Genomic DNA, 22,543 nt, shown 5'->3' with positions numbered 1-22,543 from the left:
TAGAAAAAAAAAATTCATACATCCATCTGTGTAAATACAGACATTTCTTTAGGGTTATATATGAAATTGAAAAAGGGCTTTAGCGTAGCCAACGTCTTTACTGCCTCTGCAAAATCATGCTTAAACAGATCAAAACAGAGAAAGGTGGTTCCAGTGCTTCCAATCTCTGTCCATACACATACTGTAAATATACAAGAATAGGAAACATTGTGACAATACTTTAATTAAAATAATAAAGTGCATCAGTTAGCTCGTTAGCTGTCAAGTGTGCAATGCAAGCAGACTAGCTCAGAGAGCTAACATTAGCCGATAATCTCAGCTAGCAACTATTCACACCATGGAACTATAACCAGAGACTTTCTAAGTCTTAAATCAACTTTGCAATAACTCTATGACCCACACAAACAACGTAAACTGACGTTAACAGAAAGTATTTAGATCAAATCTCAGAGGAGCATCAAGGCCTCAAACTCATTAGTTGGTTAAATCGAAAACACTTTCTTTTGTCCAAAAACTGTCTCTCTGTTCACACACAGCTGTTGTGATGACGTATGAGGGGACATATGAGGTGTTTGGTAAACAATCAGCTTGTTCAGTGACATGTACTGTATGGATTGTGGCACAGAATACATTATGTTTATGAAGCGTCAGTGTTTCTGCCACAGAAAACATTTGTTGCATTGCAGATATGGAGCTTCAGTGTCCTGAGATTTCAGTGTGATGTGTGGACGTTGATGTTTCATATGTTGTGAATCTGGTTTGTGTCTCTTCAGGTTGTTAAGGTGGACTGTTTGAACTTCAGGAGGAAAACTGGTATTTGTGTGTTTCTTGTTTTTATATCCCACTGGGGACTTTAACCTGAACGCACACTAACCCATGGGGTCACTGTGGGGACAGAAACTGAGGTCCCCGTGGGTAGAGACGGCTTTTTGAGGGTTAAGACTTGGTTTTAGGGTACAGGTTACAATTAGGTTATGGTTATGGTTAGGGTAAGGGGCTAGGGACAGCATTATGTCAGTGACTGTCCCCCACGGGGTCAGTGAAACAAACGTGTGTGTGTGTGTGTGTGTCCTCAGTGAACTGTATCAGTCTCTGCAGTAGCTTCCAGCTGCAGCAGGCAGTTCAGTTTCTGTTCAGTCTGACTGAGGGAGGTTTTTGTACGACGCTTTTTCACTGTGTGAACAACCACTGACTGTTGATGTAATGTGCACTCTGACAGTAGTAAACTGCTGCATCTTCAGCCTGGACTCCACTGATGGTCAGAGTGAAGTCAACTCCATTCCCTGCTCCACTTCCACTGAATCTGGAGGAGATTCCAGAAAATCTGTCTGATGTTCTGTAGATCAGAAGTTTAGGAGCTTCTCCAGTTTTCTGTTGGTACCAGGCCAGTAAATATTGTGAACCAGAGAATTGAGTAACTTTTGGACTGGCCTTACAGTCAATAGAGACACTTTGACCCAGCTGCACTGCTTTGGCTGCTGGCTGAGTCAAGACAACATTTTGTCCAACAGACCCTGAAGAGAGAAAGAAACACGGGACATGAGACGGTGAGGTGAAACTCAGCTACACTCCAAATGATTTTCACATCACAGAAAAATGATTTTCCTCACCCTGAGTGAAGCAGAGGAGAGTCCAGATGAGGACGGAGAGCAAAGTCATGTTTTTGATGAGGAGGATTTCTGTGGCTTCTGTTGTCATGAAGGACAGCTGTCAGTCATCCAGTGTTCAACTCTCAGGACTATAAACTCTCCCAGAGCACTGGAGCATGGTGCTGCTGATGCAAAGTGGCTCTCTATGGAAATGCTCTGACTGACTCCAGCAGGGACTTGGATTACTCTGACGATGCTGTTTCTCAATGGATCAATACATTTACCAAAGTATTGATTAATAATGTGTCAGTGATCATTTTCATGTGGATTGGTTTTGATGACTGCAGATACATTTTCTTTAAGAGTGTCATTTTTTGGTTTAATTTAATGTTAGAATAATTAAAATTTCACATTTGCATAAAGGAAAAAACATATTAAAATGTGATTAATTCTGAAAATGATGTCCCTGTTTGATCAATATAATATGAAATAGTTAATTATTTTAAAAAAGGGAGTGTTTATGTTGAGTTTGTTGTGTTCACAGTCAGAGAGCCGTGTCTCTCTGCAGTGAGAGGTTTTTGTACGACGACTCAATCAGTTTGTATCACTGTGGTACACGTTCGGTGGAGGAACCAGACTGGATGTTAACTGTAAGTACCTTTAACTTCTACATGAACTCAAATTGAATATTTATTCAGTTTTTTTACTTAATAAAAACAAGCTTTAATTGAAGATTTTGGCTGATAGTTGAAATGTAATATTATTGCAGTGACCATTACTTCACTGTAATACAGGCAGAATTCTGTCTGATGGAGAAACTCTTTAGTTACACTTTCAAATTTTGACAATTTGTACTTTCTTGTCATTTTAAAAGTTATTGAAGAAAATATTTTAATTCATAATTTTGTCCTCAGAAAAAGTTTAAAAAGTGACTGAAAGAAAATGTTTTTAATTGATTTAAATGTAATAATTATCAAATTTAAGCTGAAGATATCAACCAAGTATTTATTTAGTGAGTGTTTTATCTGGAAACATTGCAAGTGTCACGGTATCACTGCAGCTGGTTTAACCACATGCTGTATTAGTAGGATTCATTTTATGAGCTGGAAAAAGCATTTCAGCACTTAAAAAGTTTAGTAGTGAAGTCTGCCTTTAGTCATGGTTCAGTAGTGATGTCTGCTTAAAAGTGGAGAAAAAACAAATCTGAAAGTTTTGTAGTTTTTTCATATCGTGTAATTATTGAACACTGATGTTTAAGTTTGTTAATTAAACAAAAAAAAAAGTTTCCCGCTTTCAACTTTTTATCTTTAGTACTGAAACATGTCTGTTGCCATGGTTCAGCAGTGATGCCTGTCTGTTGCCATGGTTACTGAGCTCAGAGAGGGAAGTGAAACACCAAAGATCAGTTTCATCCAATCTGAGGAAGACCACCTGAACCAGCAGCCTCCTCTGCTGCAACCAACAGGGTGGAGTTTATTTCTTGTTTTTATGAACTTTTTTCATATTGTCCCTCCTCCTCCAGTGGGTCGAGTCGTCCCCACCCTGACGGTGCTGCCCCCCTCCAGCGAGGAGCTGCAGCAGGGGAAGGCCACACTCATGTGCCTGGCCAACAAGGGCTTCCCCTCAGACTGGAGTCTGGCCTGGAAGGTGGACGGCAGCAGCAGCAGCAGCAGCAGCAGCTGGGAGGAGAGCAGGAGCCCCGGGGTGCTGGAGAAGGACGGCCACTACAGCTGGAGCAGCACCCTGAGGCTCCCTGCAGACCAGTGGAGGAAGGTGGGCTCTGTGACCTGTGAGGCCACCCAGGGCTCCCAGACTCCGCTCTCAGAGACGCTGAGGAGAGACCAGTGTCCCCAGTCCTGACCTGACTCACTGGGACTCTGCTACTGGTTTAACTCTGATACTGCTCTCACTCTGCACTCTGCAACTGTCTCTCTCTTTTATTTGACATGTTTCAATAACAATATTTACTAGCTTGTTGCAATGTTTTAATGTTACTTCAGTGTTTCCAGATAATAAAGACGTTTTCATCAAATCAGTTGGTTTAATTTCTTTTAAATCAAAGTGGCTGAATGAGTTTCTTTAAATGGTAACACTGACTGTATGAAATCCAGAAGAAAACTGAGCTCACAAAATGTTGTAATTTCTCCATGATGACTTTAGAAAGAATGAGTAACATTACATAATGTATATCCATACATCATATCTTATATGTATACATATATCCATACTGTATATTAAGAGACTTTATACAGTCAGACAAAACTCGTCACTATTATTTGATTAGTCCAAACCAGTGATGGTTGTGGTATAAGGCCAAAATGTTTTGTCCCAATTGATATGAATGCCTTCATGACTGAAACTATATTCTGCTATAGTCATTACAGATTTGTTTGTAATAATAAACCTTTGGAACAAAATCCCATGGTAGGAACACTTTAATGAATTCTCGTCGAATCATCTCCTATTACTGAATTGTTTTAATGGTAGGGACTATAATATTGTCATTGTTTTGGGTGTATCCAAAGAACATGAATTATCCTTTAAAAAAGTAAGTAAGAAAAATATTTTAAACATCTGAAATAAAAAGCAGTATATCATCAGCATAGAAAGACACAAAAAGAGTGTGATCTTTATATTTAACCCTGGAAATATTTACATACTGCTTCTGCTGAAGAGTTCAACCGCAAAGACAAATAAAAGAGATGATAAACAGAAAGAATTTAATTTTTACTGATTTACATATTACATAAACCATTTAGGGGTTTTAACTATAAAATACATTTGTTTGCTGGATTACATTTTGTCAGTAAATCATGATATTCTCATTAAAACTCTGAAGCATTACTTTTGAGAAAGTGGCCATATTGCATTCCAGGTTTAGTATGAGACTGTGGTGGATGCAGCTGTTGGGAAGCTGACTTTCAGAAGCTTGGAAGTCAAACATAAATGGAAATTTAGATGATGTACAGTCAGTGGTCACAATCTAATTAAAATCAGTAGCTAACATCTGTGCCATAACATCTGTCTTTGCGAAGCTCATAATGGTCAGTTTTTGTTGACTTTGTCAGAAATGTGTAAATTCACTTATATGTTCATTACTGAGGTCATATAAAGGTGGTGTTGTACTGGACTACATTATATTCAGAAGTGTTTTTCATGCATTTTTCCTCCCTATTTACATATATGAGGGGGGCTAAATATTAGAAACACTTCTGAATATAATGCAGTCGAGTGCAAAACCATCACTAACTACTCAATGCTAAAACATAATTTAATTGAAATCTCTATGACAGTGTCAACAAACTGAACAGTAGAGGCATCATAAAAGTATTACTTAATATTACTATACTACTATTATTAGTCACTGTTTACAGCTCCCTTTTATAAAATCCAAAATCCAAACCTACATGGCCCTTTGTGAAAAAGTGATTGCCCCCTAAACCTAATAACTGGTTGGGCCACCCTTAGCAGCAACAACTACAATCAAGCGTTTGCGATAGCTTGCAATGAGTCTTTTACAGCGCTGTGGAGGAATTTTGGCTCACTCATCTTTGCAGAATTGTTGTAATTCAGCCACATTGGAGGGTTGTCGAGCATGAACTGCCTTTTTAAGGTCATGCCACAGCATCTCAATACGATTCAGGTCAGGACTTTGACTTTGACAAGTGTCTTCACTTTCAAGAGTGAGTCAATTTCACTTCAATAATTAAGGCTACAGACATAAATATTCATATTTATCTAATTTTTGTACATTGACTGGACTTCCGATGATCATCATGAAGCTCTGGTAGAGGATTAACTTCCACCAGACAGAAAAGTGTATATAGGTCTTTATTTTTAAAATGAGTTCCATGCATACAAATCCTGCTTTCCTACATGATTAAGTGTTGATGCCATTTATTAGTTTTCTAAAACAGAGAATCAACTCGGGACGTGTAGTTGTGATGGTTTGATGTGCTGAGGGCAGCTGGTCCTATCAATGACACAGACTCAAACACTGAAGCACATTAAAGTGGCCTGAAAGGACGTCTTTGTTGTGTTCCACTTTTCTTAGATCGATCTGATTCATTTGTAGAAACTGAGAAACTGTTACATGACAGAGAGCATGACACTTGTGTGTTTGTGTTTGGACTGAAACAGACATGACACTTTTAGTTTCAGAGGGTGGAGGAGGAACAGCTGGATGGTTGGGAAATCGACCTCTTGCTGGTTGGAGGTCAAACATGAAAACAGAAAACAATAAACATTCATACTTAATCAAAAATGTTCAATCAGTCACATTATTTACACTGTGGTGGTCAGAGAACAATGTCACTAAATATGAAAACTATGTTTGAACAAAAAATACTGAAATGATATCAAATACACCAAGCAATACATTAACTTTTAAATAAGAACATTCAGTTCACATATTCTTAACATTTGTCAAATTAATTTCAGTTGAAATATATTTAATTTTCACTGTCAACTGTGAGTTTGCAGTTTACACAGACACCAACTCAGTGTGTTTGAAATTGTAACGTAAAAACTTTAAATGTTTACTCACAAAATGTTGATGTTAAAAAGTGCTGTTTATTTACATTTTACTTATCTATACAGTCAGAATTACATCCTTATCAAGTCAAGTACATTTTATTTTATTTAGCCTCTGTCCTTAGACCCGCATTTGTGGAAACAGTAAAGTATTCATCATTGTGTATAAATAAATTAAATAAATACAGCATTTCTATCAGAAAAAAACTTCTTTTTGCAACATGAGAAAATGTTGCTGTCAAACCTCTGTTTCAGTTTCAGTGCAGCTGCTGAGTCAGATCAGTTCCTCTCCAGCTGAGGGAGGTTTTTGTACGACGTTGTATCACTGTGTGAACGGGAAGCTGTGACCCTGCTGACAGTAGTAAACTCCTGAATCTTCAGCCTGAACTCCACTGATGGTCAGAGTGAAGTCAGTCCCAGATCCACTTCCACTAAAACGACCTGGAACTCCAGACTGAAGGGTTGTAGCTTGATAAATCAGGAGTTTAGGAGCTTCTCTAGGGTTTCTGAAGGTACCAGCTCAGCCAGCTGTAACCACCGCTATAAACACTTCTACCGGTAGTTACACTTGTACTGGTTTTACATCTGAGAGAGACAGTCTGTCCTGGAACAACAGACTGAGATCCAGGAAACTGAGTCAGGATGATTTGTCCTGATGAACCTGGAAAACATGAAAAAGAGGAGAAGGGTTATTGAGGCCAATCCAGCTTGGAGAAAGATGATCAGCATCCAAACAGAAGAGTCTCATTTCTTTAACATGGAGAATAGATGGAAGAAGGTAAATGCTGCTTGTCTCAGTGTTTCTCCATCACAGCAGAACATCATTGTGGTGAACCTGGTTGCATCCTGAAGCAAAGTTTTCAGAAACGAGTCTCACCCTGAACAAGGAGCCCCAGGGTGGCCAGCAGTGGAATCAGTGACATCATCATTGTGCTGCCGGCGTGTCAGTGGCTCTGAAAGGCCTGGACAGCCACTGATCAACACTGGCCTCTTAACGGCTGGGAGCAGAGAGGCAGGACAGATATGCAAACACACAGAGTCAGTGAACTGTAGCTGTCCTCAACATATCATGGTGTTTCCTCCTCAGTGCTGGGACAGCTGGCTGTTTGAATCATCCTCATGTTGATTAACAGAAACCTGCAAGTTCATCTTTTCATTAAAATTGTTCTTTTTTCTTTCTTTTACTTAAAGGCAGAATGAGTAGGATTTGTTGGCTGCAGTTTGTAAACACAACATTCTGGGTCTGCATTTTTCGTACCTTCCTTGCCGCTTACGATCCGTCACCTGGCCGCCCTCACACCTTGCGTGCTGTTATTGGCTGAGGGCTACAAGCCCCCTGCCCAAAGGTTGACGCCCAGAACCGTCCCGTACAGAGCAAAATGAGAAAATGCAGGCAGAGGGCAGCGTCTCTGCAGATACAGACACACTTCTAGTGGGTCATAAGTGATGATTGAGATGGATTATTTTTGTATGAGTCTATACATTGTTTTTCAGGAAAATCCTCATTCTGCCTTTAACCGAGTTAAAGTCTTACTAATATGACATTTTTTTTCCAAATCTGGCAAAGAATGCGGGAGAGAAACAGCATTAGGTCAATAAATACAATACCGACTACATAAATAGGCAGAGGAAACTGTCACACTAGAAATCATACAGAATCTATGGTGCACATACAGGTAATTGAAATTGCAAACTAGTTTTTAAGAACCTAACTGCATTTTACAGAAAGTTCATTTCAACTTTTTTACTGACCACAACACTTGACCAAACATCAAAGTTAAAGATTAAATCACAGTAAACGTCTACATCGACTGCAGAGACATGTTGCGTTCTGTGTCACAGTGTTTAACTGGTTCAGTCCTTATCTGTCAGGCAGACATGATGTTGTCTCACTTGGTCAACATTCATCAGCTACTACCAATATAAATGATGGCGTCCCCCCAGGCTCCATCCTGGGTCCTCTGTAGTTCAGACATGCTGGTGATGCTGAAGCTTAGTGGAACTGATTTTTTATAGCCATGCAGATTGTAAGAGCCGTAAGTGGAAAAATGTGTTGCAGATATATCTTTTGATAGAGTATAATACAATAATATATAACATTATGAAATTGTTTACGATTATGTAACATCATTACGTTTTGTACAATCTTGTATTGAACAGTAATTGTTGTTAATGTTATAGTAACTGTAATTCTTCAGTTCTTGAAATGCTCCTTTACTGCTAATGATGACATCCTGCCCAAAAGCTTCCAGTTGGAGTAAATTAGTTTGGGGAGCGAAACATGTTTTGATCAAGTCCAGAGAAAACAAATAACTTTTCATCTTTTCATAGTAAACATGTGAAATAGAGTTAGCGGCTTCCGGAGCGATTTGTTTCGTATCCAACTCGTTTCTTTTAAACATATAAGTTGCGGTAATTTGGAAAACAAAACAGAGTGCCACTACACAGATGATATACAGTTGTACAGTTTTACATCACCAAATGATTACTGTTGGTTTATAAACTTAGTTTATTGTTTTCTTCAGAACCAAGTTCACTGAAAACCTCAATGCGCTGAATACTGTGTGTCCAAACCATTTTGATACTTCTTGCGAAGATTGTTAAAGTAGTGCTTCAAAACCTCCTCAGCCGTCTTCAAAAGCCTTTACATTCTAAGATGAATTATTATGTTCCTTTAGTTTGTTCAATATCAGAAAAACTGAGGTTTGTGGATCAGTGCCTGAAGCATCTGTCTGTATGAAGTTCAGAGGTTGAAGTTAATTAATAATTAATTAATTAATTAATCTTTTTTTTGGACTTACGGTGCAACCTCACTGATCAATGTCTGTTCATATATATTATCTTTTCAGTTCTGTGAATTTGTTCTTCCAGCTTCATGATCTCGATCTCTCTCTCCTGTCTCAGCTTTACTGTGTCAGATGGAGGTCAGGGTGATGTCTGCAGGAGAACGGGGGAGCCAGGCTTCATGATTTCATTTATCCACTAAGCTCCTGTTTGGAACTGAATATTTGGTGAGTGGATAGTGTTGGATTGAAGTGATATTAAAATGAATCAGTGAAACTGACTCTGTTAGATATGTTTGTGCTTTTAACATGTGTGGGCTGCTTCATTGAACTGTATCAGTCTCTGCAGTAGCTTCCAGCTGCAGCAGGCAGTTCAGTTTCTGTTCAGTCTGACTGAGGGAGGTTTTTGTACAACGCTTTTTCACTGTGTGAACACATCCTGACTGTTGAAAGTGTTGGCACCCTGACAGTAGTAAACTGCTGCATCTTCAGCCTGGACTCCACTGATGGTCAGAGTGAAGTCTGTCTTTGATCCACTGCCTGTAAAACGACCTGGAATCCCTGACATTCTCTCATTTGTGCTACGAATTAGCAGTTTGGGAGTTTCTCCATCTTTCTGTTGGTACCAGTTTAAACAGTAAGCACTGTTACAGCTCCAAAACTCATGACTGGTCTTACAGCTGATGGAGATGGAGCCTCCCAGAGCAGAGCTCACTGCTCCAGGCTGAGTCACTGTGACCTGGCCTCTGGACTCTGAGGATACAGAGACAAAAACATAAAGCAGCGTCAGGGTTTTGTCGGCTTCATTTCAGAGGGACGGAGGTTCACAGAGGAGAGGAGTTTGATTCTCTGGACTTTACCTGCGAAGCAGCAGCAGAGGAGAGTCCAGATGAGGACGGAGAGCAAAGTCATGTTTTTGATGAGGAGGATTTCTGTGGCTTCTGTTGTCATGAAGGACAGCTGTCAGTCATCCAGTGTTCAACTCTCAGGACTATAAACTCTCCCAGAGCACTGGAGCATGGTGCTGCTGATGCAAAGTGGCTCTCTATGGAAATGCTCTGACTGACTCCAGCAGGGACTTGGATTACTCTGACGATGCTGTTTCTCAATGGATCAATACATTTACCAGAGTATTGATTAATAATGTGTCACTGATCATTTTCATGTGGATTGGTTTTGATGACTGCAGATACATTTTCTTTAAGAGTGGATTTTTTTGGTTTAATTTAATGTTAGAATAATTAAAATTTCACATTTACATGAAGGTAAAAACATATATTCAAATGTGATTAATTCTGAAAATGATGTCCCTGTTTGATCAATATAATATGAAATAATTAATTCTTTTAAAAACAGGAAGAGTTTATGTTGAGTTTGTTGTGTTCAAAGTCAGAGAGCCGTGTCTCTCTGCAGTGAGAGGTTTTTGTACGACGACTCAATCAGTTTGTATCACTGTGGTTGACTTTCGGTGGAGGAACCAGACTGGATGTTAACTGTAAGTACCTTTAACTTCTACATGAACTCAAATTTAATATTTATTCAGTTTTTTTACATAATAAAAATAAGCTTTACGTGAAGATTTTGGCTGATAGTTGAAATGTAATATTATTGCAGTGACCATTACTTCACTGTAATACAGGCAGAATTCTGTCTGATGGAGAAACTCTTTAGTTACACTTGACATTTTCATTTTGACAGTTTGTACTTTCTTATCATTTTAAAAGTACAGGTAGTTATTGAAGACAATATTTTGATTCATAATTTTGTCCACAGGAAAAGTTTCAAAACTGACAAAGAAATTTTTAAAAATTGATTTAAATGTAATAATTATCAAATTTAAGCTGAAGTTATCAACCAAGTATTTATTTAGTGAGTGTTTTATCTGAAAAAATTGCAAGTGTTTTACAAAATCTTCCTCCCAGACTGATTAATTCACATCCTCAGTATAACCCATGAATAACACGGTACCACTGCAGCTGGTTTAACCACATGCTGTATTAGTAGGATTCATTTTATGAGTTGGAAAAAGCATTTCAGCACTTAAAAAGTTTGTTAGTAGTGAAGTCTGTTTTTAGTCATGGTTCAGTAGTGATGTCTGCTTAAAAGAGGAGAAAAAACAAATGTATCTTATGAGTTCAGGCCAAAAAATCTGAAAGAACAAAGTTTTTTAGTTTTTTTCATATTGTGTAATTATTGAACACTGATGCTTAAGTTTGTTAATTAAACTAAAAAAAAGAGTTTCCCGCTTTCAACTTTTTATCTATAGTACTGAAACATGTCTGTTGCCATGGTTCAGCAGTGATGCCTATCTGTTGCCATGGTTACTGAGCTCAGAGAGGGAAGTGAAACACTGAAGACCAGTTTCATCCAATCTGAGGAAGACCACCTGAACCAGCAGCCTCCTCTGCTGCAGCCAACAGGGTGGAGTTCATTTTCTCTTTGTATGAACTTTCTTCATATTGTCTCACTGTCTCCTCCTCCAGTGGGTCGAGTCGTCCCCACCCTGACGGTGCTGCCCCCCTCCAGCGAGGAGCTGCAGCAGGGGAAGGCCACGCTCATGTGCCTGGCCAACAAGGGCTTCCCCTCAGACTGGAGTCTGGCCTGGAAGGTGGACGGCAGCAGCAGCAGCAGCAGCTGGGAGGAGAGCAGGAGCCCCGGGGTGCTGGAGAAGGACGGCCACTACAGCTGGAGCAGCACCCTGAGGCTCCCTGCAGACCAGTGGAGGAAGGTGGGCTCTGTGACCTGTGAGGCCACCCAGGGCTCCCAGACTCCGCTCTCAGAGACGCTGAGGAGAGACCAGTGTCCCCAGTCCTGACCTGACTCACTGGGACTCTGCTACTGGTTTAACTCTGATACTGCTCTCACTCTGCACTCTGCAACTGTCTCTCTCTTTTATTTGACATGTTTCAATAATAATATTTACTAGCTTGTTGCAATGTTTCAATATTATTTCAGTGTTTCCAGATAATAAAGACGTTTTCATCAAATCAGTTGGTTTAATTTTTTTTTATCAAAGTGGCTGAATGAGTTTCTCTAAATGGTAACACTGACTGTATGAAATCCAGAGAAAAACTGAGCTCTCAAAGATGTTGTAATTTCTCCATGATGACTTTAGAAAGAATGAGTAACATTACATAATGTATAGCCATAGATACTTTATATTAAGAGTCTTTATACCGTCAGACAAATCTCGTCACTATTGTTTGATTAGTCCAAACCAGTGATGGTTGTAGTATAAGGCCAAAATGTTTTGTCACAATTGATAACCTTCGGAACAAAATCACATGGTAGGAAAACTTTAATCTAATCATCGAATCATCTCTTTTAAATAAGTATGAAAAATAATTTAAACATCTGAAATAAAAAGCAGTATGTCATCAGCATAGAAAGACACAAAAATAGTGTGATCCTCATATTTAACCCTGGAAATATTTACATACTGCATCTGCTGAAGAGTTCAACCGCAAAGACAAATAAAAGAGATGACAAAAGGCAAGAATTTAATTCTTACTGATTTACATATTACATACACACATACATACATACATACATGCATACATACATACATATTATATACACACACACACACACACACACACACACAGTAAATATAGTATATATAAAGATGGGTGACAACTGACAGGAAAAGGCAGCATGAAGTGTGTTAGTAAGGAGTCAGGCCACCACGAGCCTCCAGAACAGCTTCAGGGCTCCTTGCCAAGTCTGTGGAGCTCTACTGGAGGGATGAACACCTCCTCCACAAGATGTTCCCTCAGTTATATATACAACCTTTATTAATCAGGTCATCTGACTGAGATCAGACAGACCTGAGTACAGCAGGTAGAGAGAAACACCAACTAAAGGACATACAGCATCAGAGACAGTCACAGACGTCACTACACAGATCTGAAGATGAGAGTTTATATTATATCATTTGGTCTTATTGAGATGGTGGTGGAGAGCGTTGTCTTACACGTTGGTCCAAAACCTTCCACAGGTGTGAAACTGGGTTGAGATCTGGTGACTGTAAAGGCCGGAGCATTTTATTCACATCATTTTCATCCTCCCCAACAGATCAGTGAGCACTGGTGCACGAAGCATCTGCTTTGAGATGTTTCTCCACTCTTTCATTCAGCTTTTTCTTGTACATATATATATATATATATATATATATATATATATATATATATATATATATATATATATATATATACTACCTATACATGAGTGCACTGTCTGTCTAAAATCCTGTTTTTATCTGCCCATACATTACAGTTTAATAATTTTATCATTACTGTATACCTGCCTACCACAGTATAATATTATAATTCATTGTATTATATATACTATATATATTATATTATACTCCTATATTTTTACTTCTGCACTATTTTATAATAATAAATAAATAATAAATAAAACTTTATTTATAGAGCACTTATCAAAACAAAGTACAAAGTGCTTCACAACAAGAAAAATAAAATAACACAGTGAATGACGAAATATAAAGAAATAAAACACATGAAATACAGAAAAGCAATAAAATAAACAGTAAAATAAACAGCCAGTTCACGTAAAATCAGGATCTGCTTTCAGATAAAAATGTGTTTTGAGACGAGATTTAAACGAAGACTCTGACTCAGACAACCTAATTTCTTCGGGCAAGTTGTTCCAGAGCCTCGGGGCCCTGATAGCAAAAGCTCTGTCCCCCTTAGTTTTCATCCTGGACTCAGGAACAGACAGGAGACCCCTGCCCGAAGATCTCAAACTACGTGAAGGTTCATAAGGGATTACAAGGTCTAAAATATAATCTGGGGCCAGGCCATTAAAAGTAATCAACAAGATCTTAAAATCAATCCTAAAACAAACAGGGAGCCAGTGTAAAGAGGCTAAAACAGGTGTGATGTGGTCATACTTCTTGGTCCTGGTTAACAGCCTAGCAGCTGAGTTTTGTACAGTCTGCAGTCGTGTCAGAGCTTTTTGATTAAGACAAGTGAACAGGCTGTTACAGTAATCGAGGCGTGAGGAGATAAAAAGCATGCACAACAGTTTCTGCATCACTAAGATTTAAAATAGATCGGATTTTTGCAATATTTCTGAGGTGATAGAAACATGATTGGACAAGCTTAGTGATATGTTGCTCAAAACATAAATTGCTATCAAACAGGACACCAAGATTTCGTGCAACAGGCTTGATATGTTGTGACAGGTTACCAGTGGATGGCAGTATTTGTTTAGTGATGTGTCTTTGATTGTCTTTTACTTGCATGATTTTCTTTTTATACATATTGTTTGAGCGTTCATGGAGGGAGTCTGAGAACTAAAAATATTAATTAATTGCTTCACTGTAATTGTTGTGTATTTGACAATAAATAACTTGAAACTGAGGTAGACTTTATGGCAGAAAGCTTCTATTGGATTGCATTAGGCTTTACAGGTGTACCTAATAAAGTGGACACTGAGTGTATATCTCTGCTTCATCAATAGTGTAAAATGTTTTGGGTCTAAAGAGAACATTACTGTTTTAAAGTGTTGTTTTGTTGTTTGTATGCATTTCTTGAATGTGTTAAATAGCTAATTAACCTATTTATCCTTCAGTTTGATTTCTCTGCTTACTTTGTGTTAAATTCTGGTTCCTTCTTGGCTAATTCAGTATTCTCAGTGAATTTGAAAATAGAGTTCGCCTCAACAAATCGGTCAAAGATTAAACATTTTCTCCAGAACAAATGATTCAGAGTTTTGTGTTACAATTCCTTGTTGAACCATTTTTTTCCTGATTGAAACTTTGCTGTAAAACAGTGTTTGAGTAAACTGTAACAGTGTGATAATGTCTCAAACACTGTTAGTCAGTAATAATAAAATACTCTGCTGAATTGTATGAAAAATATTTCCACAATAAAAATATAACTTTTTAACACAATCATGAGTTTTCTTTCAGAGAAGCTTCTAATGTTTTAGTTTCAGTGCAGCTGTTGAGTCAGATCAGTTCCTCTCCAGCTGAGGGAGGTTTTTGTACGACGTTGTATCACTGTGTGAACGGGCTGCTGTCACCCTGCTGACAGTAGTAAACTCCTGAATCTTCAGCCTGAACTCCACTGATGGTCAGAGTGAAGTCAGTCCCAGATCCACTTCCACTAAAACGACCTGGAACTCCAGATGGACGGTTTGTAGCTCGATAAATCAGGAGTTTAGGAGCTTCTCCAGGTTTCTGAAGGTACCAGCTCAGCCAGCTATTAACACTCGTACTGGTTTTACATCTGAGAGAGACAGTCTGTCCTGGAACAACAGACTGAGATCCAGGAGACTGAGTCAGGACGATTTGTCCTGATGAACCTGGAAAACATGAAAAAGAGGAGAAGGGTTATTGAGACAAATCCAGCTTGGAGAAAGATGATCAGCATCCAAACAGAAGAGTCTCATTTCTTTAACATGGAGAATAGATGGAAGAAGGTAAATGCTGCTCGTCTCAGTGTTTCTCCATCACAGCAGAACATCATTGTGGTGAACCTGGTTGCATCCTGAAGCAAAGTTTTCAGAAGAGAGTCTCACCCTGAACAAGGAGCCCCAGGGTGGCCAGCAGTGGAATCAGTGACATCATCATTGTGCTGCCGGCGTGTCAGTGGCTCTGAAAGGCCTGGACAGCCACTGATCAACACTGGCCTCTTAACGGCTGGGAGCAGAGAGGCAGGACAGATATGCAAACACACAGAGTCAGTGAACTGTAGCTGTCCTCAACATATCATGGTGTTTCCTCCTCAGTGCTGGGACAGCTGGCTGTTTGAATCATCCTCATGTTGATTAACAGAAACTAACAATATATAGAAAGTGATTCAGTATTTTAGTCCAGCTTGATTTGTTCCTTTTGTATCCGGAGACTCGTTTTAACTGATTTGACTGTACATGTTTAACCACCAACAACTGAAGCTTTTGCTTCGTAATCAAAATGTATAATACAGTAAAACATGACACTTTTATCTTTTAGTACTGAATCCTCTCTGTTGTCATGGTTAATCGGTGATGCCCGTCTGTTGCCGTGGTTACTGAGCTCAGAGAGGGAAGTGAAACCAGTTTCAAGACCAGTTTCGTCCAGTCTGAGGAAGACCACCTGAACCTCTGCCGCAACCAACAGGACGAAGTTCATTTTCACTTTGCTTTAATCAGGCTCCGTCACTGTTCGCCCAAATAATAAAATAAATATTTATTCATCTTTATTATAATTATTGACTTAAAAATCCCGAATACAATTATTTAAATTGAATGCATACTAATGAACAAAAGAAGAGCCAGTTTGATCAGTGCTTTACCACTGTCACTATAAAACATTTTAGTTTGTCAGGTGGAAACATTAGTCTGCAAACTATGAAGCACTGCATCTGCCAGGTTTGAATCAGTTAAGCAGCCAACTTGACGAGCACAATAGACACATTTGTCTTTTTAAAGCTACAGAGGGAACCTTTCAGGTTGTTGACACTGACTTTTACTGCCGCTCAGTGGTCGAACTGGAGACTTCAGCCACAGAGGAGATTCCTACTAACATCTAACTAACAAAAAAGTTTCTTCACTTTTTTTAACTAGTTTTGAAGTACTACTTTCCTTCTACTCCACTACAGTTCAGAGGGAAATATTGTGCATTTTACTACATTTATCTGAAAGCTATAGTTACAAGTTACTCTGCAGATGAACATTTTACATAATAAAACATATGATGAGCTTATAAAATGCAATATATTGGCTTGTTTTTGGTTTGTGGTGTCTGGTTGGGGCCCCTTGTTTCAGATGTCTGTGAGTTGTTAGCAGCTCCACCAGAGACATTTCACCTCTTAACTTCTCACATGGCTTAACTCCACTAACTGTTCGAGCCCTGAGGAGGTCAAATTATTCAATATTTTACAAAGAAAATCCAAGATTAGAGAAAAGTCAAAAGCAGAAAACAGATTTGTGTATCATTTTTCTTCTTTCCTCTCCCATTAATCATCTCACAGGCAGTTAAAACTAGCTGACTGTGTATAAAGCAGTTAAAACTAGCTGACTGTGTATAAAGCAGTTAAAACTAGCTAACTGTATATAAAGCAGTTAAAACTAGCTAACTGTGTATAAAGTTGGTAAAACTAGCTGACTGTGTATAAAGCAGTTAAAACTAGCTAACAGTGTATAAAGTAGTTAAAACTAGCTAACTGTGTATAAAGCAGTTAAAACTAGCTAACAGTGTATAAAGTAGTTAAAACTAGCTAACTGTGTATAAAGTAGTTAAAACTAGCTAACTGTATATAAAGCGGTTAAAACTAGCTAACTGTGTATAAAGCGGTTAAAACTAGCTAACTGTATATAAAGCAGTTAAAACTAGCTGACTGTATATAAAGCAGTTAAAACTAGCTAACTGTATATAAAGCAGTTAAAACTAGCTGACTGTGTATAAAGCAGTTAAAACTAGCTGACTGTATATAAAGCAGTTAAAACTAGCTAACTGTATATAAAGCAGTTAAAACTAGCTGACTGTATATAAAGCAGTTAAAACTAGCTGACTGTATATAAAGCAGTTAAAACTAGCTAACAGTGTATAAAGCAGTTAAAACTAGCTAACTGTATATAAAGCAGTTAAAACTAGCTGACTGTGTATAAAGCAGTTAAAACTAGCTAACAGTATATAAAGCAGTTAAAACTAGCTGACTGTATATAAAGCAGTTAAAACTAGCTAACAGTGTATAAAACAGTTAAAACTAGCTAACTGTATATAAAGCAGTTAAAACTAGCTAACTGTATATAAAGCAGTTAAAACTAGCTCCACCTCGAGCAGCTACAACAGTAAAATGCTGCTCTAACATCGATGCATCAGTAAACAATCAATATATCAGATAGAATCAGATATCGGTCACAGGAGACATTTTACTGCAGAACCAATACTTTTAAAACTAAGTACACTTTGCTGATAATATGTACTTTTACTTGTAGTGAAGTATTTTTAAATTGTTGTTACTTTTACTTAAATAAAGGATCTGAACAGTGGTGGAAACATGGAAGAAATGAACTCAAGAACTGTTCTGCTTTCTACTCCACTACATTCATCTGAAAGCTACAGGTACTTTTAGTTAGAGTTTACTTACAAAATGTATGATTAACTTTACAAATGAAACTACCTTACAGTATATAAAGTAGTTAAACTTAGCTCCACTTCGACCAGCTGTGACATTAAACTGCTAATGCATCAGTAATAATAGTTCAACTCTGGAAGGAGCCATTCTGCCCAAATTAGTACTTTTGATCGGCCTGCTTAAAATAAATGTTGCCGATGACAGCCTACTATTTGTACTTTTACTAAATTTCAATGCAGGACTTTTACTTGTAACATGGTATTTTTACAGAGTGGTTTTACTACTTTTACATAAAGTAAAAACACGAGTATTTCTTGCGCCACTCATTTATAATAAAACAAGTTGTGCTGCCGGAACCATTGATGACCAGAAGTTGTTTCCTCCGACGCCTTTCTGTCGGCGCTCAGCCACTTTGTTTACTTTCTTCTGACACAGTCGGCCTCTCTCTGTTAACACAAAACATTGATGCCGGAGCGTTTTTATCATTTCACTTTCGGTGAAAGGAGTCTTTGACATGAAGTCAGAAGTGTTGATCATTTTAGTTAAACTTAAATCTCTTACATTCTTACACATTGCACATTTAATGAAAGTTTTAAAAGTATAACTTTTAGTTAGATACAGTATATTTAGTGTTTCAGTGTTCAAAGTGAATTATTATTGATAAAAAGGTTTTTTTTGTAAACCTCTGTTGTTTTAGCTTCAGTGCAGCTGTTGAGTCAGATCAGTTCCTCTCCAGCTGAGGGAGGTTTTTGTACGACGTTGTATCACTGTGTGAACGGTCTGCTGTAACCCTGCTGACAGTAGTAAACTCCTGAATCTTCAGCCTGAACTCCACTGATGGTCAGAGTGAAGTCAGTCCCAGATCCACTTCCACTAAAACGACCTGGAACTCCAGAGTGACGGGTTGAAGCTGTATAAATCAGGAGTTTAGGAGCTTCTCCAGGTTTCTGAAGGTACCAGCTGAGGTAGCTACTAACACTTGTACTGGTTTTACATCTGAGAGAGACAGTCTGTCCTGGAACAACAGACTGAGATCCAGGAGACTGAGTCAGGACGATTTGTCCTGATGAACCTGGAAAACATGAAAAAGAGGAGAAGGGTTATTGAGACCAATCCAGCTTGGAGAAAGATGATCAGCATCCAAACAGAAGAGTCTCATTTCTTTAACATGGAGAATAGATGGAAGAAGGTAAATGCTGCTCGTCTCAGTGTTTCTCCATCACAGCAGAACATCATTGTGGTGAACCTGGTTGCATCCTGAAGCAAAGTTTTCAGAAGAGAGTCTCACCCTGAACAAGGAGCCCCAGGGTGGCCAGCAGTAGAATCAGTGACATCATCATTGTGCTGCCGGCGTGTCAGTGGCTCTGAAAGGCCTGGACAGCCACTGATCAACACTGGCCTCTTAACGGCTGGGAGCAGAGAGGCAGGACAGATATGCAAACACACAGAGTCAGTGAACTGTAGCTGTCCTCAACATATCATGGTGTTTCCTCCTCAGTGCTGGGACAGCTGGCTGTTTGAATCATCCTCATGTTGATTAACAGAAACTCAGGATGCTGTGTAGTATTTACATCTTCAGCTTTTTAAGTCAAGAAAATCTTTCCTTAAACATTTACTAAATCATGTGAACGTCTTATTGTGATAAACTGTTTTTCAAGAGAGATCTGGCCAAGAGGGCAGCATGAAAACAGCATTAGGTCAATAAAGACAATACAGACAACATAAATAGGCCAGGACAGCTGACACACGCTACATTACAAATCATACAGAATCTACAGTGAAGGTGCACATTCAGGTAATTGAAACTGAAAACCATTTTTAAACAACTTTCGTAACTTTACAGAAAGTTAATTTTACCTTATTTACTCCACAACACTGGACCAAACATGATTAATGTTGTAAAAGACCTGAGATTAAATATGGATTATAAGAAAATATCAAATATATATTTAGTATTTAATTGCTGTCATTAGTAGAGTAAGTTACAGTAAACGTCTACATCGACTGCAGAGACATGTTGCCTTCTGTGACACAGTGTTAAACTGGTTCAGTCCTTATCTGTCAGGCAGACATGATATTGTCTCACTTGGTCAACATTCATTAGCTAGTGTCAATTATAATGTTGGCGTCCCCCCAGGCTCCATCCTGGGTCCTCTGCTGTTAAGACTTTCCATGCTGTGGTTGGTTAATAGTAAGAGACATGGAATTACTTATGTGTAGATGACAAACAGTTGTGCAGTACGTCATAATCACAGCAGGACAAAGTATTCTAGGAAATCAGTAACCTTTATTTAAAAAATTACTATTAATAACTGTTACTTTGATTTGGTTTGGTACAGAAATGTATCTTCTGTCTATCTGTTGGTCCAGGAGGTGAAAACAGGATTTTTATTATTTATATAATTTAGTCTTTGAAGCATATAAAAATATAAATTAGAAATATATTTTAGAAATGGGTTTCTCTGACTCAGGACATTATTATTAGTCTAAAGTATTGCTGCTCTTTTTGACCACTGCTGCTTGTTAATTGATAGCTCATCATGCTGCTGCCGGTGCTGCCGGTGCTGGTGTTATCTCTCTATTAGGGTCTATTCGGGTCGTGTCTGACTGCGCTAGGGCCCCCTTCAGATCGGATCTCTCTTTTTCAGGCAGTAATTTATGCATGTCAAGTTCAGGTAGGTCAAATCACATCAGGTTTATGGTCACATACACCAGTGGTTTCCAACCTTTTTGGTCTAAGGTCCCCCCACAGCCCTGTCAGTTGAACTCACGTATCACTTCATCGATTCCCACCTATCATGTACCAAATGTATAACACTATTGATTATATATAAGTGGATATTATTACAACATTTTTTTCATACAATTGAAGTGTCACTGTTGATGTTGGTTTGGTCGCCCATCATTCTACCACTTAGAGTGAACCTGTTTAGACTTCTGTGCTTGCTTGCTAACTAGTTTTCATGCACTCTTACATAATTGCGACAGGTACAGTAGTGTTCAGGTGCTACAGCTGCCTTAATATGTGAATATATTCTTTTAATCAAATCACAATTTCTGTTTTTTCAAATTAGTTGAGCTACTTCGCAATCTTTCCACGTACCCCCTGGTAACTGCAGAAGTACCCCCTGGGGTACAAGTACCCAGTGTTGTGCAAGGTCACACTTCATAAGAGCACGCTCAACGCTCAGTTCACACAGATTAAAATGAACTAGTTCACATTCATAGTTCACAATTTTGAATTTTGAACCAGAATATGAACCAGTTTACATTCATTTCTTCCCTTTTTTTCCTTTACAAAATGCTGAGTTTGACTTGGGCTGTTGGCTCGAGGACCTTCTTGCTGTGACGTTGACAGGGACAACGCTAACCACTGAGCCAACATGCTGCCACAGGTTTGATGCAGATTGGGTCCAACATTCTGGACCTGAGAAGACACCTACTGTATGTGTCCAAACCTAAATTAAATTTTCTGCCTTTCGTCAATCAGTTTGTTCAGTGACAAGTACTGTATGGATTGTGGCACAGAATACATTATGTTTATGAAGCGTCAGTGTTTCTGCCACAGAAAACATTTGTTGCATTGCAGATATGGAGCTTCAGTGTCCTGAGATTTCAGTGTGATGTGTGGACGTTGATGTTTCACATGTTGTGAATCTGGTTTGTGTCTCTACATCAGTGGAGCTGACTCTGCTGTTGTTGTGGTTTTAATGGTCTGATTGGGCTTCTTCACTGGAACTGTTCTCTTCATTTGAGGAAACTTTCAGGTTGTTGAGGAGGACTGTTTGAACTTTAGGAGGAAAACTGGTGTGTGTGTGTGTGTGTGTGTGTGTGTGTGTGTGTCTGTGTGTGTGTGTCCTCACTGAACTGTATCAGTCTCTGCAGTAGCTTCCAGCTGCAGCAGGCAGTTCAGTTTCTGTTCAGTCTGACTGAGGGAGGTTTTTGTACGACGCTTTTTCACTGTGTGAACACATACTGACTGTTGATTTCATAAAAACTCTGACAGTAGTAAACTGCTGCATCTTCAGCCTGGACTCCACTGATGGTCAGAGTGAAGTCAACTCCATTCCCTGCTCCACTTCCACTGAATCTGGAGGAGTTTCCAGAATATCTGTCCGATGTTAGGAAGATCAGAAGTTTAGGAGCTTCTCCGGTTTTCTGTTGGTACCAGGCCAGGTGGTATTGTGAACCAATGTGGTGACCAAGTTTTGGACTGGCCTTACAGTCAATAGAGACACTTTGACCCAGCTGCACTGCTTTGGCTGCTGGCTGAGTCAAGACAACATTTTGTCCAACAGACCCTGAGGAGAGAGAAGCAACATGGGACATGAGACGGTGAGGTGAAACTCAGCTACACTCCAAATGATTTTCACATCACAGAAAAATGATTTTCCCCACCCTGAGTGAAGCAGAGGAGAGTCCAGATGAGGACGGAGAGCAAAGTCATGTTTTTGATGAGGAGGATTTCTGTGGCTTCTGTTGTCATGAAGGACAGCTGTCAGTCATCCAGTGTTCAACTCTCAGGACTATAAACTCTCCCAGAGCACTG

The 22,543-nt window shown here is 38.8% G+C and overlaps 6 gene segments (V, D, J or C); 2 read left to right on the top strand and 4 right to left on the bottom strand.

The window, feature by feature from the left end:
* Positions 1-1,125: 1,125 nt before the first annotated feature.
* LOC122864584 lies at positions 1,126-22,453 on the bottom strand. The segment is given in 3 exon segments: positions 1,126-1,431; positions 22,213-22,295; positions 22,393-22,453. Coding segments are annotated over 3 exon segments (393 nt in total).
* Positions 2,124-3,621, top strand: LOC122864630. The segment is given in 2 exon segments: positions 2,124-2,239; positions 3,112-3,621. A coding segment is annotated over 1 exon segment (264 nt).
* Positions 9,304-10,147, bottom strand: LOC122864595. The segment is given in 2 exon segments: positions 9,304-9,658; positions 9,766-10,147. Coding segments are annotated over 2 exon segments (423 nt in total).
* On the top strand, positions 10,278-11,892 carry LOC122864639. The segment is given in 2 exon segments: positions 10,278-10,400; positions 11,389-11,892. A coding segment is annotated over 1 exon segment (258 nt).
* On the bottom strand, positions 14,779-15,676 carry LOC122864615. The segment is given in 2 exon segments: positions 14,779-15,238; positions 15,455-15,676. Coding segments are annotated over 2 exon segments (360 nt in total).
* On the bottom strand, positions 18,727-19,681 carry LOC122864619. The segment is given in 2 exon segments: positions 18,727-19,066; positions 19,283-19,681. Coding segments are annotated over 2 exon segments (360 nt in total).
* Positions 22,454-22,543: the final 90 nt, after the last annotated feature.

This window comes from Siniperca chuatsi, linkage group LG17, assembly GCF_020085105.1.
Source record: "Siniperca chuatsi isolate FFG_IHB_CAS linkage group LG17, ASM2008510v1, whole genome shotgun sequence".
Classification (NCBI taxonomy): Eukaryota; Metazoa; Chordata; class Actinopteri; order Centrarchiformes; family Sinipercidae; genus Siniperca; species Siniperca chuatsi.
This window is presented reverse-complemented; position numbering and strand designations above follow the sequence as displayed.